Genomic DNA, 18003 nt, shown 5'->3' with positions numbered 1-18003 from the left:
TTATTTTTTCTTACATCTTTGGGTTTCTTCCCTCTGTTTTTTCTGGCACTGTGTGTTTTGTTTTTTTCTTTTGGGTGGGGGGGAGCACACGGAATAAGACGTGGGGTGCAAAGAGGATAATTCTGTACTTTTTTGGGGGTAAAAACAGAGTGATCCGGGAAGCCGAGAAGGGGAAAGGGGCAAAGGGGTTGCCCCAGGATCTCGGACGCCCCTTGTCTCCCCAAACTTGATTGCCAATGCCCATCGAGATAGTCTGCAAGATTAAGTTTGCAGATGAAGATGGGAACCAGAAGGAGAAGGAGGAAGGTGAAAGCGAAAGCTTGATTGGGGACGAGATTCCTGTTGTTGGAAGGGACTTGGCAGGTTTTGCTAGCACAAGTACCCTGCACGGCCTGCGGCATATCTTCCGAACGGGCAGATTGGGCATCAAACAGACTCTCTGGGCTTTGGCATTCTTGGCGTCGCTGTTATTCTTTCTGTACCAGGCAGCCAAATGTGCCTTGTTTTACCTCGAGCACCCACATGTCACTGCCTTGGACGAGGAGGTGATGAACGAGATGATGTTTCCAGCGGTCACCATATGTAACATCAACCGTTTCCGGCACTCGGCTCTCACCGATGAAGACATTTACCACTTGGCCAATTTGACTGGACTCCCACCAAAGGACCGGGATGGACACAAAGCATCGGATTTAATGTACCCCGACCCTGACATGCTGGACATAGTGAATCGGACTGGGCACCAACTGGGAGAGATGCTAAAAAGCTGCAACTTTAGTGGGGAAAACTGCACTGCTCAAAACTTCTCGGTGGTGAGTCTCCGTTTATCTCACTTATTGCCTTTCCTACACAAATGCATGAGATTTACAGTCTGCAAACAATTATATATGCAAGGTTTCCAGTCCCTGTGTGATCGATGGAGGGTCCCAGTACCCCCCAGTGAGAAGGAAACTGTCACTGGGCTGTCAATCTACTGAAGTCTGTTCCCCGATAACATCATTCTGACAGGATCACTGCAGAGGGGACATGGAGAAAGTTAGATTGTGAGATCAGACGGGGGATTCTAGCGCTTTAGATACATTTTATCATTGGGTCCCTTATGAATTCACTCCGATAAATGATTATCAAAGCTTTTAACCCTTTATCTCTTAAACGAAATCCACTAAAAGACCCCTTTGTGCTTGTGAGGGTCAGCGATCGTTCACCGGCTGCAGAATGTTGACAAGACTATCAATTAACTCTCGATTTCGGTTCCTCTACATGTTCCTGCGCTAATTAAAGATGGAAAAAAGAATGTATGATGTGGATGAAATCCCTGTTTTAGGGGATTAATTAGATGACATATCCATTATTTTTTTGCTCTTGCTTAAGTTATAATTTTTTTTTTTTTTTGCTTAAGTTATACGTTTCTATAAGATTACATTAAAGAGTTCATGAAAACAGCGTTGGGGATACATTATTAACCCTCGAGTGTCACATTGCTGTGCAAGCACCTAGCACTTTAAACTTTAACCCTTTATGTCATGAAAGTCCTTGCAGCATTCAGCAGTCATCCCTGCCCTGGTGGCAGCCAAGTGGTTAATTTGTTTCACAGATGATTCTGTTAACCTGTTGTGGTTGTTAAATCTGAAGCTACCCACCGGAGGGGGGCAGAATCTTAAAAAAAGAAAATGTTACCGTGCAGGTGAACGAGTGTCCGAGGGACTTTGATATTTTAGTGGCACGGAAATCATCCACCAGGCCAACAAAACACAGACTCTGAAAACGTTTATAATGCAGATTAAATCAACGGAACTCTTTTTAACCATTTGTTTGCCTTTTGCTACAAAAGAATATGTAGTGGGGCATTGGTGTCTTTATAGCTATGCGTTTTTTTGTCGCAAAACTGAATAAAATGTTGTTTAGCTTTAAATAATAACGTAGATTCATTTTCTGATGTGGGCTTTGTGTGTAATATTGTGAGCGTTACACAGGTCATTAGTTAGATAGGTTTATTCCACTCAGTCGGACAGACGATATTGACAAAAGGGAATGGGAACGCTGCAGCGGCAAATTTGATAAATGCCTTTTGAGGTGCACTGCGCTTTCAAAGTGTTGATATTCTTCAATTTACACGATAATTCATCTAGAACAAACAGATGGACAGTTCTGAGACACTTTGCCTAAACTGTAGGTCAGATATATGTCGCCGTATGTTTTTACTTGCAACTGTGGTGAACATAAACAGTTACCAATAAGAGTCCAAAAAATTAACTCTTTTGTTGCTAGCATGGGGTAAGAAACCATAGTGGCCAGCAAATGGCGCCGTTGCGTTGGTTGTATATGCAGGGTGATGCTACAGCTCCTTCTTGTGGTGTTTTGGGGTATAGCAAGCAACTTTTAGAGAGCCCAGAAGCTGTGGGGTACATTGATTATAATTATATATTTTTGGTGCCGACAGATTTGATGATGCACACTATGTTATATAGACAATAAAAAATATAAGCAAGCATCGATAGCGGGTGTGAAGGGCAGGGGTGAAGGGCCCTTTTAGCCTCTAGTTAATTGGTATTAAAAAAATAATATAAATATAAATATGTTTAGAGTTGGTGTTTGGGTCATCAAGTGAGCCTGATCTGCGTAGTAATGGTTTCTTTGATGCATCTGGGTTGGATTTATTAAATGGAAATACCTTGCAGAACTGACGTGAGATCTCTGATTCATATGTTAGTAAATCTCTCCCGCTAGCACATTAGGCATTGGCTCAACTTACCATGCATCATCCGGCTTACATATCGGGGAAAAAGTCAATTGTTTAACCGGTTTTTTTTTAGAATTTTGTCTGACATTCTAAAAAAAAAATAAGAAAAAATCATTTTAATCCATAAAAATATTGGTTCTGTTTGTATTGATTTGCTGTGCGTCGGTGCTGATTATAAATGCATTGGATGCACAAGCCAACACTCATTGCTCATGTTTCATACGACAAAGAACAGCTATAGGTAACAAAAATACTGAGCGCTTTGCCAAAGGGGACACCTCCATCAATACAGACCTCCACGTACGATCGTTTTCTATCGCCTGTGTGTTCGCTCGGAGTATACGTTTTCCTTTTATTTGTTTAGTTAAATATGAAATTTACTATATTCCTTTAAAAAATGTTGCGGCCACCGAACGTGCAGCTTTTACTGACCAGGGCAGCAGATGGGAGGCTGAAAATCAGCAAATAAAAACCAACGTCAAGGAAATAGATGCCTACGTTTAAGAGAGATGAAAGCCGAAATGATAAAAAAAGGAGGATTTTAACTATTGAATTGCCAGAGGATAAGTAATGTATCCCGGGCTCTTTATATTCCAGACCTGGCCGACCCAGCTATTATCCATAAGGCTTATTCACTAAGCAGCTGTTTGGGGAGAGGTTAAGAAAATAAAAAAATCTCATCTTGCCGAATAAAATGTGTACGGCCACTTTGTCCCATTCTTACAAGAAGAAGTCACTTGACTGACCCGTATTATTGCCTAAAAAATACACATTTTTCACAACTCACAAGCAAATACGTGTCTGTGTTACCGAGGAGTTTATTGGGGAAAATGACAAAGAAATATGTTAAATTATCCCTGAATTGTTCCTTTTAGTTGACAATATATGTTATTTTTAGAGAAAAACAGTACATGATTTTTAACTGGTCCCAGATGATTAAAATTGCGTTTCTTGATATGGTTATGACATGTGGTCAACATTATGACATCATAAATTAGCTTCTTTGTTTATATGATTTGGGTTGGAATTAAACATCAGAGCCCGTTTTGACTCAAAATCCAATGAGGGTCTTTAAGATTTTTATCTGGTTTTATCAGATTGTTCTTCTTTCTTTATAAGAATAGAAAAGTTTTAGAAATAATTAGTTAGGGTCAATTGCTTCCCTAGCAGAATTGTATCACAAAACCCACATGGTTATCCGCTAAAGACCCTTCTACTTAACCCTCCTTCTGTTGGGAGCTGGGATATAAACAAAAGGAGCAAAATTAATTAATGGATCGTCTCAGGGAAGAGAGGATTCGAGAAAGTCGAAAACCAGATATCGATATAAAAATGTCCCTAACCGGCACTGAAAAGTCACCCAAAACAACCTAGTGGAGGTTCTTTCATTTTTTGATGGAACAATATTGTACCAATCACAAACCAATGAAATAAAGCTCTTGTTCCACTTGTTTCATTTTGTAGGCTTATAATATAGACATGTCAGATAAATAAAAGCAGCAACTCCTAACACTCACAGGCAGCGCAGGGGGTCATTCTTAGGAGGTGGTTTAGTTTACATTCATTTTTCCAATACAGTGAACATTTTTAATGGCATTGACCGCCTTTTCCTAGATTCCGGCACGGCACTGAATTAGTTAATCCGGTGCCTAGCGTGACTATTATAGGCATCAGCAGAAGTTTCCAATCCATAGTCCTTCCCTTGGGTAGAAAGATTCAGCTCCAGATCAGCCAGGGGATATTAACAACAGCGCACCCCTGCCTGGAGAGGAACTGCAGATTCCAGCATCCATCCGCTCCAGCGGGTAACTCACCCCCCAGGAGACTGGAGACTGGGGGTAGATGCCGGAGGGGAAATTCTATTTTTTTTAGTTTTTCTATTAAGAGCTTTTTTTTTTTTGCCGTTGCCTGAACATAGAAGAATAAAATGCCATTTTTTCCCCACCTCTTTTAGTGATGGCCTGTGGAGCATTATTATCCTCCTGACCAACGAGGGGTTAAATATATACATATTGCATTAAGTACTAGTTCCATGTTTAATGTACATGCGCAGAATCCAAAAATAGTTGACCTGCGGCGTCCTGCTGCTGCAAACTACATTGACTTCATTTTTGATTCACGAGAATCCTAGACCACAGCACCTGGATTAGCTGTAATTTGCATGGAGGCTGACTGAGGATCATGAGAATTGTAGTCCACTACATTTGGAGTTTTTTTGTTTAAATAATAAAAATTAAATTAATTATTATTATATTATTAGCGTTTGTCCATTACCCAGATCAAATAATTTTAAAGTACTTCTAGTTACACCGCGACTATCAACCTTTTAGGACTGCAAGCATCCGAGGGAAGTATCAGACTTTGTTCCTGAGTCTCAGGGTTTTTACCCCAATCTCAGGGTGAGGGGCAGGTTCATAGGGTCACATAGTTTGGAGCCGATTGCTACATATTATACTCTGATTTAATTAGATCTGAGAATTTCAGTTAGTGCTCCCAAGCGTCTCTCTTCTAGGAGGAATGGTCCTTCTTTGGGCTCCTAATCCAAGTACCCATCTTCCCTCCCCATTGCCCTTCAGAATGTTTGCTGGGTATGAGGGGATCGCAGGGTTCTACAGCCCTAAAACCCCCCAAAATGTGTATAGAAAAAGCAGGAAACGGCTTTATAAATGTGATTATACTAACCCCCAGCTCCTGAAGCTGCCCCTGGGCCGGGTATAACGCTAGGCCAGCGTGGTGGGCCATGTTCACTCAGGCCCAGCAGGTTGAGTCTGAGCACTGGAAAATGACATCATTTCCTGGCGCTCAGACACAGGCGGTGTGTGAGGACCATGAGGGAACAAAAGAGCTGGCACAGGCCTACCCCTTCCTGAGCTGACAAAGGTAGGGGTGAGTATGTGTGTTAGTATGTTAGCGTGTCTAAGTATGTTACTGTATGTGTGTTAGTATTTTAGCGTGTCTAAGTATGTTATTGTGTGTGTTTATGTTAGTATGTGCGTGTAAGGATGTTAGTCTGTGTAAGTATGTTACTGTGTGTGTTATTATGTGTGTGTTAGTGTCTACACCCCTGGAATAAAACATGTCCCTCTTTGGCCATTGGAAGGGGACGGCATCAGATCCTTTTTGCTTTGTACTTTTTAGGCTCTTGTCAAAATGAACCTATTACGTGATACCCGCGTTGGCCATTACGAAGCGTACATATTTATGCGAAGCGCGACGGCCTTTCGCGGGGAGATCTGTTTGCTTTGTCCTCTGACATGTTTGCTGAAGACGGTATTTATTACGCAGCGGCAGTAAAGACGGTGATATTGCAGGACGCTCGTCCTCCTCGGGCAGTTTAATGGCACGGGTGATGATCTTCCTGTCTTTTTCTCTGCATACATTTCTGAGATATCCTCTGAATCTGAAGGTTCCCCCTGCTGAGCCGGAGAGAGAATTCAATCAGATACCCCCCCCGGCCGGCCACTTACCTGGAGAGACTCGGCTGAACCCTCGTCTGGAGTGGCACGTTTCCCTGCTTATGACATCCCCTTTCCACTCTCTCCCCAGCTGTGAGAGTTGCGCATGCTTCTCCGTATGGTCATGTACAAACCCAGCGTTATTAAAGCAGCGTGATAGCATTGCTGTGCTGACGGCTGGGATGTGACTTGGGTAATATGCGCTTCTATTTTCTGATAACTTTTTTTCCAAGAAAAATGTGTCTATTTGAAAATTGCCAAATTTAAGACAATGAAGACTTTTACTGCTGGAAAGATTACTTTTGGTAAAAGCCGGGCTTCAAGAACCGCAAGTGCCCAGGAGCGAAAGACGTTTCTTTTTCTCTCTTCCAAGCCGAGCGGGTGTTTCATTGAATAGGATTCTTATTTATTCATTAAAGAGGGAGTTTGGGGGAGAGCTGAACATTTCGGTTTCCCCCTAAGGCTTCGTCTCTCCTGTGGAATGGCGAAGCTGGCCCTGCATAATGTATAGTAGAAGAACGCTCCCTGTTCTAAGGATACATTATACTGGCCAATCTCTTAACATTTTTCCTTAGGTTACCATCATGGTGGCTTTATTTTAACTTTTTTTTAAGTATTTTTTTCTGGGGGGGCACAACTAGTGCCCATAAATGCGGTCCAGCCTCCCTGACTTGTCACGGGGCCCCTCATTGGTCCTCATAGCCTTCTACATGTGTCTGGTGCCTGGCACATTTTGGGGCCAACGTGCTATGAAGTTGGCCAACATCAATCAAAATGACCAATGCCTGTGTAAGCCAATGAGGCCCGATTCTCAGAGCCCCCACCATGGCCAACAGTGTGCTCAAGGTACATCCAAACCCCAAGTCCATTCGACATTCTCCTCCCGCTGCGCATGTATTAGAGACAGATTCCCTGAATCACCAACGTCCGCCATCTTCCCTCATACTGAACGCACCTTGGAGCTGTTCATACACATCACAGCCAAAAATAATTCTTGCGCATTAGTAAATTACCTCTTGGCTTTCCCTGTCCCCTCTAAGATTTATTCCACCCCCACTTTCCCCGTCTTCCAATCCCACATCCCTCCCTGGACATCTCTCATTCCCTCTGGTCTGCTTTTCCTATATTTTTCCCTGTAATTATATATTTCATACATTTATTCCTCTTCAGTCATTCATTTTTTCCCTGTCTCATTCCCTTCCCTCGTTAGCTTATCTGGAATCCAACATCAGCACAAAAATTAACCATTTCAGTAACAAGCTGGGGGCTGCCAACCCTCCTGGCTCCCACAGGGTTAAAATACCCGCACAGCACGTTAATCAGCTCACAGTCGCTGCCCTGACTTGTGCAGAGCAGGAGCCGGCGATAATGCCAAATTAAATCTTATTAATTATAATAATTGTCAGCTTGGCCTTTTCCTTTGTTAATTAAATAATTATGGGGCTATTGTTTGACAAATAAAATCGTATCATTACGCTTGTTCGCAAGATAAATATGGGTTTAATAGTTCGGTTCACCCACCTTCCTGTTCAAATGTATACTCGATACTCTAATACGGCTTCACAACCTGCTCATGGATACCCGGTATTAGTCCGTGAATAAGCAATATTTTGTGGTTCCAGCAGCTGCTGGACTAAAGAGACCTGCCTCCTTCTATTGGGGTGCATGCACAGCTGGCAACACTCCTGAATTTACATAGAAAGTCCCAACAATTGGGCTTCTGTTCCAGATGCCCTTGAAAATGTCTTGTTCGTTGTCAGCGTAGCATACAGGTCCGAATCCAGCTGGAATATGATATCATGCTATTGTCCACTTATTGTAGGCAAGGCTGGGTATGATGTCACTTGCCCCAAGCGTGGGGCATTAGAAACTTGGTATGTGAATGCAGCCCAAATTCATGCATTGGGAAGCCTGGCAAGGGGGCATCAGGGTCATTGCCTCTTGAGCTAGGATTGCCTCATCAGCCAATTTTTCCAGGACATCAATTAATTACCTATCCACGGCAAGGATCATCTAAGAATTATCTTAAGTAACTGACTCCATTCTCTGACTTTATCCACCCCACATACTGCAAGACGCTGGATGAAAGCATGTGAAATATATGTGGGTGTCACAACAAAAAAGATTATCGATGTGCCAAGATTGTTGCCAAGACAGACTTTTCCTTTTTTCCCAAATATTTTAACTTGCAGTGCCACTCGTATCCAGCAGGGGGTCAAGCGCAAGGTTTAGGCACCATTGCACCCTGACTGGCTCCTTACTATGCTCCTCCTGTGGGTTTTGTCCTTTTGGCGACTCTGTGTGGACAGGGTTAGATGCCGTTTTGATATTCTTGCCCCCACCAGTTACATATTGCCAAATCATTTTCCCGCTGTTCACATTGGTTCTTAATATTAACATCTCCTGGAACTTTGTGATTCTTTTTTAATCTCTTCTTTCTCTTATTAACTTTTATCATTCCTGCCTCGAAAGATTCTTCCTGCCAACGCGCTCTTCTTTCTAGTCTCTTCTTTCTTGTCTTCTGCTGCAGACCTCAGTTCCCTCCTTCTTACCTTCTTATCTTTTGTCTCGTCTGCAAGGCAATCCTTCTCCCTCTCAGAACCCATTCTTCGTCCTTTATTCCGGCCGGTAGTCTCGGTCTAATCACCGGCTCGTGTTTCTCTGCACCATTAATATCCCTGTTGATAGCAGCTCATTCCATTTCGTTTTGGGGATATTTCAAGAGTCCGCAGCACCATCGGAATTGCCAGCCATTCCCCTAAAAGCAAATCCATGCCAAGACTTATTCTGCACCCAGAACAGGTGAAGAACAAGCAGAGTAACTCTGTGTCATCCGGGCAGAGACATGTCTACATACCACACGCTATTCAATAATCATGGATTCACAAACCATGTGCCACACAAGCAGTTATAGTACATTTGGCTCCATCTTCAAGACCTTAATACATTGTATCCGGATAAATGACATAAAACAAACAAAAGAATGTATTATTTTTGGGATTCTTTCCTTTTCGCCCATTTTCTGTTTTCAAACAAGTAAAGGTTACTAGATTAATTGCAACACAAAAAAAAACCAATGTTGCAATAGATGTTGATTTATAAAACACCAAGGTTTTCATAGAGAATGTTCAATATTTGATGCATAAATAATTATATTTATGTGATATGCGAAAACCACAAATTGAAACATGTTTACACTGAATATTGTACCAATACTAAAAAATAGATATAAGGGGGAGGGACTTAATCAGTAAGAGGTGTGGTCAAAATAGGGTGTTTCTAAGGGCGGGGCATCACCACAGGGGGGCAATGGCTTTTTGTGGCCTGGGGCCCTGGATGGTCTCAGTCCGTCCCTGGTGTTTATAGATTAAAATAGGCAATGTACATGAATTAAAAACTCCCCCTATGTGTATATGAATTAAAAACTCACCCTATGTGTATATGAATTAAAAGCTCACCCTATGTGTATATGAATTAAAAGCTCACCCTATGTGTATATGAATTAAAAACTCACCCTATGTGTATATGAATTAAAAACTCAACCTTTGTATATACCTTCGGATCTGCTAATATCTTCCAATTAAGTTATCTCTCTCTCACAGTTAAGTTGCTGATTGATGTTCATTGGTTTGGGCAGTCTTTGTATGAGCGGAGGGGGGGGGGTCTTTATTGGAGCTCTTTATTTATGAATAAAGTATTTTTGGCCATGTCTTCAGACCTAGGTAGTATACATGGTATTTTATATGAAATGTTATACTGAGTTAAGCATTCAGAGAAGTGGGATACACTATTCCCTGACACTGCCGGCCATAGGAAGCAGTCGTGTCAATCGGTGACGTGGCGCGTGAATATGATGAAAGGACTCACAATGTGCGGTAAGGAAGGCCTGGGGTTTAGCGATGTGAAAAATGAATAGTCCAGATTTTCAAGGCGAGAATTAAATCCAATTAATTTAAGGGGTGTTAGGTTAGCTTAGTAATGATGCTCTGTCATTTCTCAAGGAGCTGTCACCAGATGACAGATATAAGGTGTCCTATGGGAGTGCTTAATTAACTAGGCAAATGAGCTGTGAGCATGTTAACGAAGAGATTATTAGCTTCTGGTACATGTTTGTTAGTGGAGGGGGGTGATTTTCATTGGGAGGAGAACACAATGCAAGTAGGTAAACAACAGAGATACACGTTCATACACATACACATTCTCTCTAACCAGGTGCCCTTAGGGGGGCAATAAAGGGCTGAAGCCAATCGAATCTCTGTAAGTTTGTAGCCCGACTTATTGAATTAAATTAATAACTGAATTTATGTTTGTCTATATACAGTATGACTGCTTGGTTTATCCATAAATACAAGGAGGGAAGTGATATGTTTTTCTGGCGCAAAATAAATAAAAGTGGAGTAATTACCATAGCAACCAATGCTCTATAGAAATAACGCAAAATAGACCTGTTTTAATAAAGTCAGATTTATTCGTTTTTATTTCTGAAAATAAGTTTAATGAAATAAAAAAAATTCCCAGGTAAAACACAAACTAAAAAAATAGCCCTCTTACCATTTGGTTATTAGATGCAGTTCTTATGGAGGGACAGCACTTAGTTAACGGGGCGTCGAAGCCTATCTCCCTTTCCAGCGGCCACTAATGTGGGAAAGAATATTTTAGGATCCAGTTACATTTATGGCTGCCTGTCTCTGGGGGTAGTCACAACGTGGCATCTCCAAGAGAGGAGTGCATGCCCTTTCGGTGGGAGATTATTTCCCCGGGGTAATGAGAGTGGGTATCACTGTATGCGGCGAGTTCATCGGAGGAAGACACATCTCTCTATCCCTGATTCCCATCAGGACTGTCTGCTAATTACATGTAATGATTAGACTATAAAAGCCTTTAACAGCTTATCTGCCACTAATTTATTAGGCTGTAGGAGACAAGCGGCGCTCACCTTTTGGAGATTCCCATCAATGCTCAGGGCGATTTCAAGCTTTGACTGCCAAAGGCATATACATTATTATTATTTATTGTTTTATATAGCGCCATCATATTCTGCAGCGCTGTACAATAGGTTTTGTGTTGTCTTCCATATCATCAGTCCAAGAATTACATTTTATTAAATTTAATTCATAGCACCGAAGAACGGTATCATGTGTTTGTCCACACAAAAAAATATATAAAATATATATATATATTCTATGGACTATCCATCTTCTCTTCCTGTCCTCGGGATCTGCATGATTATTTTCCCATTAAGTTATCTCTTCCCTGTTATTAAGTTGCTGATTGTTGATTCAGGCAGCCTTTGTAGGAGAGGACATTGATCATTTATACGTTTGCTGTATGGAGACACATTATGGAGACATTGTATCGTGAAAGGAGATATAACCCCAATAAGCAGAGAGTAGGAGTATGCCTGTGTTCTCTGTACATAGAGCCATGTAATAGTTTGAGATTTCCTGCCTGTGCTGTGAGTGATGATGTCATACAGCGGCTACATCACTACACGCTTCAATCCACAATTTAAACACACGGGGTTATCTATCATCACAGAGTCGGGGAAATTATGTACATACAGAATATGTGAGGAATTGCTTCACCATGAACTGTTTCTGTGTAGCAAGCAAGAATGCATGAATACATGAGCCCTGGACGAATCCCAAGGACGTGGTTTATGGATTGTAGTTAACATTAAAGGAATTCTTTCTAAATTGCCATGCAAGGTCACGTGAAATCTATGTGCAGTTTTAAATTTGCCAAGTAATCAAACTATAATACAAAATAATACAAAATTATATTTTATATACTATAGAAAACAGTATTTGTTGTTTCTAAAATGGAACTCAGGCTTTAACGTATTAAGTTAACTGTTACAGTACTAAAAAAAAACTACCAATAATATGTAACAATAAAAATATGTGGTGACATCTCTAAATCTGCTTACCTAGAATAATCAATGTTATTTAATGCACAGAAGAACATAAAACACAATTCAATGTATGGGTTAGTTTAAGGCTGAGATCTGCCATCCATCACATCCTTCACTTAACGTACCCCAAACTCGTTTTGTGCAGAGGCAGCCTCGCACTTAACGGTGAAATGAATTATTCCTGCGTATTATTGTGTACAGTTGGCCATTTTACCCCAGAACGCCTATAGATTCCCCACGTTACTGACGCCTACATGTAAAGTGCTGCCCCCTGCAGTATGTGGGATGTATAACCTCGCAGACAGGAATCAGTTATACCTCCCACATACTACAGGGGGCAGCACTGTAAATGTACTGGTAGATGGGGGGGCTAAACACTAAATGGCTATTTAATGTAACAGAATCCCCTATATATGTATCTGTTGGGCGCATGCTGGTTTCTTGCTCGGTTGTATAGACCGCAGAGCTTTCTGCTACGACGATCACTAGTAAATGGAGCACAGTTTGCACATTATTTTGCATTGAGTTATGACACAGACTGTTATCCGATGAGATCTAGTAAGCAATCCTCATATCTGGGAACTTTCCAGGTTTCACCCAGAGTCTCAAGTTAAAGCTCTGCTTCCCTGGGTCTCCAGATCAGCTCCTTTTTTCAGACAGGAGAACGGCGTTTGCCCCTACCCACTGTTACCTACTTTCCACCCTCAACAAATAAATATTGTCTGGGGATAGCCCCATCTCTACACGTGGGTCGAAGAAGAGGGAAATTTCCCGGCAGCCTACCTTGGAAGTTCCCAGGCACGGCTATCTGAGACCAAACTCAGCCAGGTACTAATCAAGTGTTCCCTCATCATAAACTCCGCCACTCAGTGTGGCCCTATGCTGTTTGCATCGGCCCTTCTTCCTCTCAAACCCCTATGGGTTCTGGTTATTAATATGAACAGGTTGTACATTAACCCCTTAATGGAAACTACATGCATGTTGACGTGAGAACATAGCAGGGATTGTGGGTCATCCCTCTCGCCTTAACGTCCTCCTTATAGCATCTTACATTAATATATTAATATATTTAGGTATAAAGCACATACATAGCTTTAACCGGCAGCGTCCTCTTAGTATAAATAGTAACTTCTATAGTTGAGTTACGCGTTTGGTGCTCCTTTCTGTAAAGGCACATTATATACAGCGTGGAATCGTATACTGTGTGCCTATAGCTAGAGAGCGTCATGCCCGGAGATCACTAACACCCCGCGGAGTTATTATGTCTTTCGGCTCCCTTCCCCCTTTTGCTATAAAGCATTCTAATTATTGTTTTCACTTTAAAAACTATTAAAGAGTCGCGCGTATTGGATACAGAACCAGCATGCGTATGTTTTGTGAAAACAAGAATTACAATTGTAGCTTCCGGAGCAGCGTGTTGGTCGTTTTTCTGGCCGTGAACGTGTTAAACGTGTGGAAATCCGAAAGAAGAAAAGCTACTTTGGGGGGGGGGGGCGTAGAGACAAATTTCTGGGATCCCTAGCCTGGCGGGTATGAAATTTGACTTCTTTGGAACTTGATTGTGATGTTGAGTCCGATAGAGGTACATGAATAAAGACGTTAGGGGGAGAAGCGATTAGACTCAGAGGAACCTCACGCGGATCTCTCCTCCTGACTCATGCGGATGGAAAGACGTGGATTTTAACTTATACATCAAAAGCTAGAAAAAAAAAAAACAAAAACAAAAACCACAACTGAACAGCAGGTGCCATGTTCAAAGGGCTACCCCATTCTGGTAGTCAATAAAACTCCTCAAAAGGGATCCAGGTCGGCATTCTCCTCCCTTCCTATTGGAGGAAAGTAAAATATAATTGGAAGAGATTATCCATTCTCAGTGAATTGGGGAGATCATGCAGGGTCACATAGATTGGATCCCCGAAGACCAGACTGCCTTCAATGGTGAGATACATGCTTGTAAGTCCATCAAAGGAGAACTTCATCTCCAGAAGCTTAGAGAATGATCACAGAGATACACAGCGTTTTACCCGATGCGATCTGAAGATGTACAACGTGTCCCACTGATTCTACAGCCAACCAACTCCTAAAACAGTCCAGCTAAAAGGAAGACACAGGACGCCGACTTGTTTAGCTTCTGCCTTTGTGTGGTTTAGGATATCTCCAGGATATCTGTCCAACTGGTCCTCCAAGGACCTTCCAGATGCCTAATAATAATCGGTCAGTTAAATCTGCTGTGCGTAGGATCGGTTTATGTGTTTATGAGAGACACGCTGGGTGTCTGACAAATGCTGATACTTCCTTATAATGTTTATTCGAAGAGAAAATATCATTAAAGTATTATCAGAGAAGAAATGAGATTAGCTCTTAGTGCATTTATCTTCTTTTTCGGTTCTTCATTGGAGTTTAACGCTCGTTAATGAACTTGTTAATATTCTTGGGCAACAAAAGCAATATTTCACTTTGGGAATTGGGACTTGACTCCCCCCCACGTTACTGGAGGGTAGTAAATCAGGTCATTAGGAGATAGTTAACTTAGATGGTAGAATTCTCTTCCACGGGTCGAGGTCAGGAATGGATTTCTGTAAGCCTAAGCAGAAGAGCCATGTTGGACCACATCCAATGCGGTTAGTCATGGCGCCCGTCATATATCCACTCAGGTTAACAATTCCTCGAAACAATTCTTTAATAATGAAAACATTTTGTGTTGTTTTTTGGTGATTAAACCTTTCTACAAAAGAACAAAATGAGATACACAACTGTCTCTAAATGCAACCTGATGCCCGCGGGGGCCAGCATGGCCAGAGTGGGCCCTGACTGGGCTCCCGAGTAGGGCCAGGCTTTGGAACCAGTTTGGGTAAGTCGGGTGTGGGGTTTAGGGGGTAGTTATTTAAGGGGTTGTGACATGAGGTTTAGGGTGTCACAGCCGGGTGGGTAGCTTACCAGGTATCTTGTGGGTGTGAATGCTCTGGAGGATAGCGTTTGGCGGGGGGTCCCGGTAGGTGGTGCTGGGAGCCTCAGGTTTGTGTCTTGTCCGACCCTGTGTGGTGGTTCCTGATAGACTTTATGGTTTTTGTTAATTATTTATGTTTATTGATGTTATTTATTATATTTATGTGTTCAGTTGGTAGTCCTTGCCCTGTTAACGCAATGAGGTGTCGGGCCTAAGGTTGCGTGGCAATGACTTGGTTAATAAATAAAATTGGCTGTGGTGTTATTGGGTTAAGGTAAATTGGACGGGGGGCCGGACTGGAGATTGGGGGTACTTCAGTCATTTATTTTCTTGTTACTGTCTCTTTCTGTCCTGACTGTAGCGTCTCGTTCTCTGTACACTTGCTGCTTTCCTCCCTAACCTCATTCTTTTCTCCCCATCTGTATAGTCTCTCCCCCGTCTTTACCCGTTCTCTCATTATCTCTCTGTTTATTTCTCTCCCCCCTTCCTCCTTTTCATCTCTCCGTGGTTTCAGGCTGTTTTATATTTCATAAGGAGAAAGAGACAGACCTATTTTAAACAATTATTGTTTTTTCCACCTGGATGAACAGAACGTGTTCATTTTTTTATGTCTGTGTTATTGTATAAACATTCTAAACCCTTCTAGATAAACTTCTTAGACATTACCTACCAGCATCCCTCCCGTAAGTAAAGGGTTACACACTAATTATGCTAATCGGGTCTGTATCACATAGCTTCATGTTTCACATCCTTTCTTCTCTAGAAATAGAATTCTCTACCTAATAATCCCAAAGTTATTATTTTTAAACAATTAGTGCTCTTAAGGGTCCAATAAACTCTATTTCCTTCTGAAATTACCTGGAGCTGCGGTAACCCAGGCCGTCTCCGACATACTCTTAGGGGTAAACATGCCACCAGATATACAAAACTGACAAAGAAAGCCAAAAGTGTTTTCATTTCATGTATTTAATATGTATTTTTATATTAACATATTTTAAAGAGGGTTGTGCTCTTAATTTAGTGAACCTTAAGCCGTTTTATAGGGGACAATACCAGCCGCTCCCTGATGACCTGTTCATAAATAGGACTCAGAACAGAACAAGAGGTCATCCATTTAGACTCAAAGAAAGGAATTTACACTTTAAGCAGCGGAAAGGGCAGTAAAGATATGGAATCCGCTCCCCGCAGAGACTGTGCTTACCCCCCCACTTTGCGGCATGCGGGCAGGAAGTCTCGCTGGTCTCGCTAGGACGTACCACTGTTTAAGGGGGGAATGGGCAGGGAGTGGGGCATGTCAGAATGTCGATCTCGCGACCCAGAGTTTTCCCGTGGCATCTCTGAGACCCGGAGAAGCAGCTCTTCTCCCGGAGTATCCGGGTAAACCCAGAGAGTTCCCAGTTATGATATACTAAGGATGGGATTAGTTAGAGGATGTGGATCCAGTAAATCCGATGCCAAGAAGGAATTTTTTCGGTTTTTGAGGCACAATTGGAAATCGATTCAATGTGCGGGTTTAACCTTCTGTTGAATGAACGGCAACATTGACCTTGATCACATTCAACCTGTGTTGGAATAGCCGGCAGAATCTGTCAAATGCCAACGACACATCAAAACTAACATCACAAATATACACAGATCAAAACTAACATCACAAATATACACACATCAAAACTAACATCACAAATATACACACATCAAAACGAACGCGACTCTGACAAACATACCCCAATCAGCAATGATGTGACAAACGCACAGCGATCCGCTCTGATGTGACAAATATTCAGTAATCAGCATTAATACGATGGAGCTGATCCTAGCGGCGCTGATCTGGCAAATGTAGAAAACTGTAAAATAAAGTGTTCGTTATTATAATTAGCCGTCCATGAGGATGGAACCAATAATATATATATATATATATATATATACATACAGTATATATATATTTATACACAGGCATTTGCACGCCTCTTATGAATGAGAGACCTTCTTTTCCCTTGCAGTTTTATAGAGTTGTTAATAAAATAGGTTGCATGTTTTGCTCCTGGCCATGATGTACCCGGTTGGCGCATGTCTGGTGTCTCCGTCATTAACACTCCTTTTTTGCCAGTCCTAGCGCTAATATAGTCGCCTCTACAAATGCCACCAAGCACATTATTATCCTCGAATAATAAAAGAACTGCCCGCCGGAATGTCAGAGTAACATCACTTTCGTCCCCTTCGTCCGCCAAAAGCTAAGCATTTCAAGATATCAGTTTTGACATCATTTCGTTTGACATCTCAAATAAAGAACTGCAAACATATTAAAGGTTTCAGGGGCCATTTAATTATCTGCCGGAGTAGTTGTAAGATCGCATTATCCATCGGAAAGAAGCAAATCATACAATATTAATCTCCCATTCAACAAGATCCTCTGTATACAGCTCACTAAACTCTGCACTGACACGCGGTCGTTTGCAAGGCTACCAAAGGGTTAACCTCATTCTCGCCAATGATGGAATCCAAATCCATTTTTAGCGGGCGACAATAAATAACGTCAACGGAAGCGCATCTGTTTTATTTGAGAAGAAAGGGTCACTGGTTAAACAATTATTGATTGTTATTTTTAATGACAAATTAGGTTTTTTTTTTTCCCTTCTCCGCCTCCGCTGTGCGAATTTTGAAAAGTAGCCAAACATATTAAGGAATTGAAGATATTTATCAAACTCTCGCCGCGTTAGCAGACTCCGTGAAATGTGTCGGCTAGATTATCCTAGATGGTGGGTAAATTATCCAGATCTCTGCAGGAGGGGGAATCCAAAAAACTGTTCTGGCTGCATTAAGGACGAGCAGAAAAAATAAAAACAGGAGAATAAATTGGATTTGGGTCATTTTAATACACGGCTCGGCTACATTTGTTTCCCGTGTTTTTCACATTCTATTAGTTGACTCCCTTTTTATCGCGGCTATA

The 18003-nt window shown here is 41.7% G+C and overlaps 1 protein-coding gene across 1 annotated transcript in view; it reads left to right on the top strand.

Annotated features, from left to right (window-relative positions):
- The first annotated feature begins 236 nt into the window (after window positions 1–236).
- ASIC4 (acid sensing ion channel subunit family member 4) overlaps window positions 237–18003 on the top strand; it is a 73319-nt gene continuing 55552 nt past the window's right edge. Inside the window, exon 1 of the mRNA XM_053471668.1 lies at window positions 237–812. Within this exon, the coding sequence (XP_053327643.1) occupies window positions 237–812 (576 nt within the window). The remainder of the gene's footprint in view (window positions 813–18003) is intronic.

The sequence above is a fragment of the Spea bombifrons genome, chromosome 7, assembly GCF_027358695.1.
Source record: "Spea bombifrons isolate aSpeBom1 chromosome 7, aSpeBom1.2.pri, whole genome shotgun sequence".
Taxonomy (NCBI): Eukaryota; Metazoa; Chordata; class Amphibia; order Anura; family Pelobatidae; genus Spea; species Spea bombifrons.
This window is presented reverse-complemented; position numbering and strand designations above follow the sequence as displayed.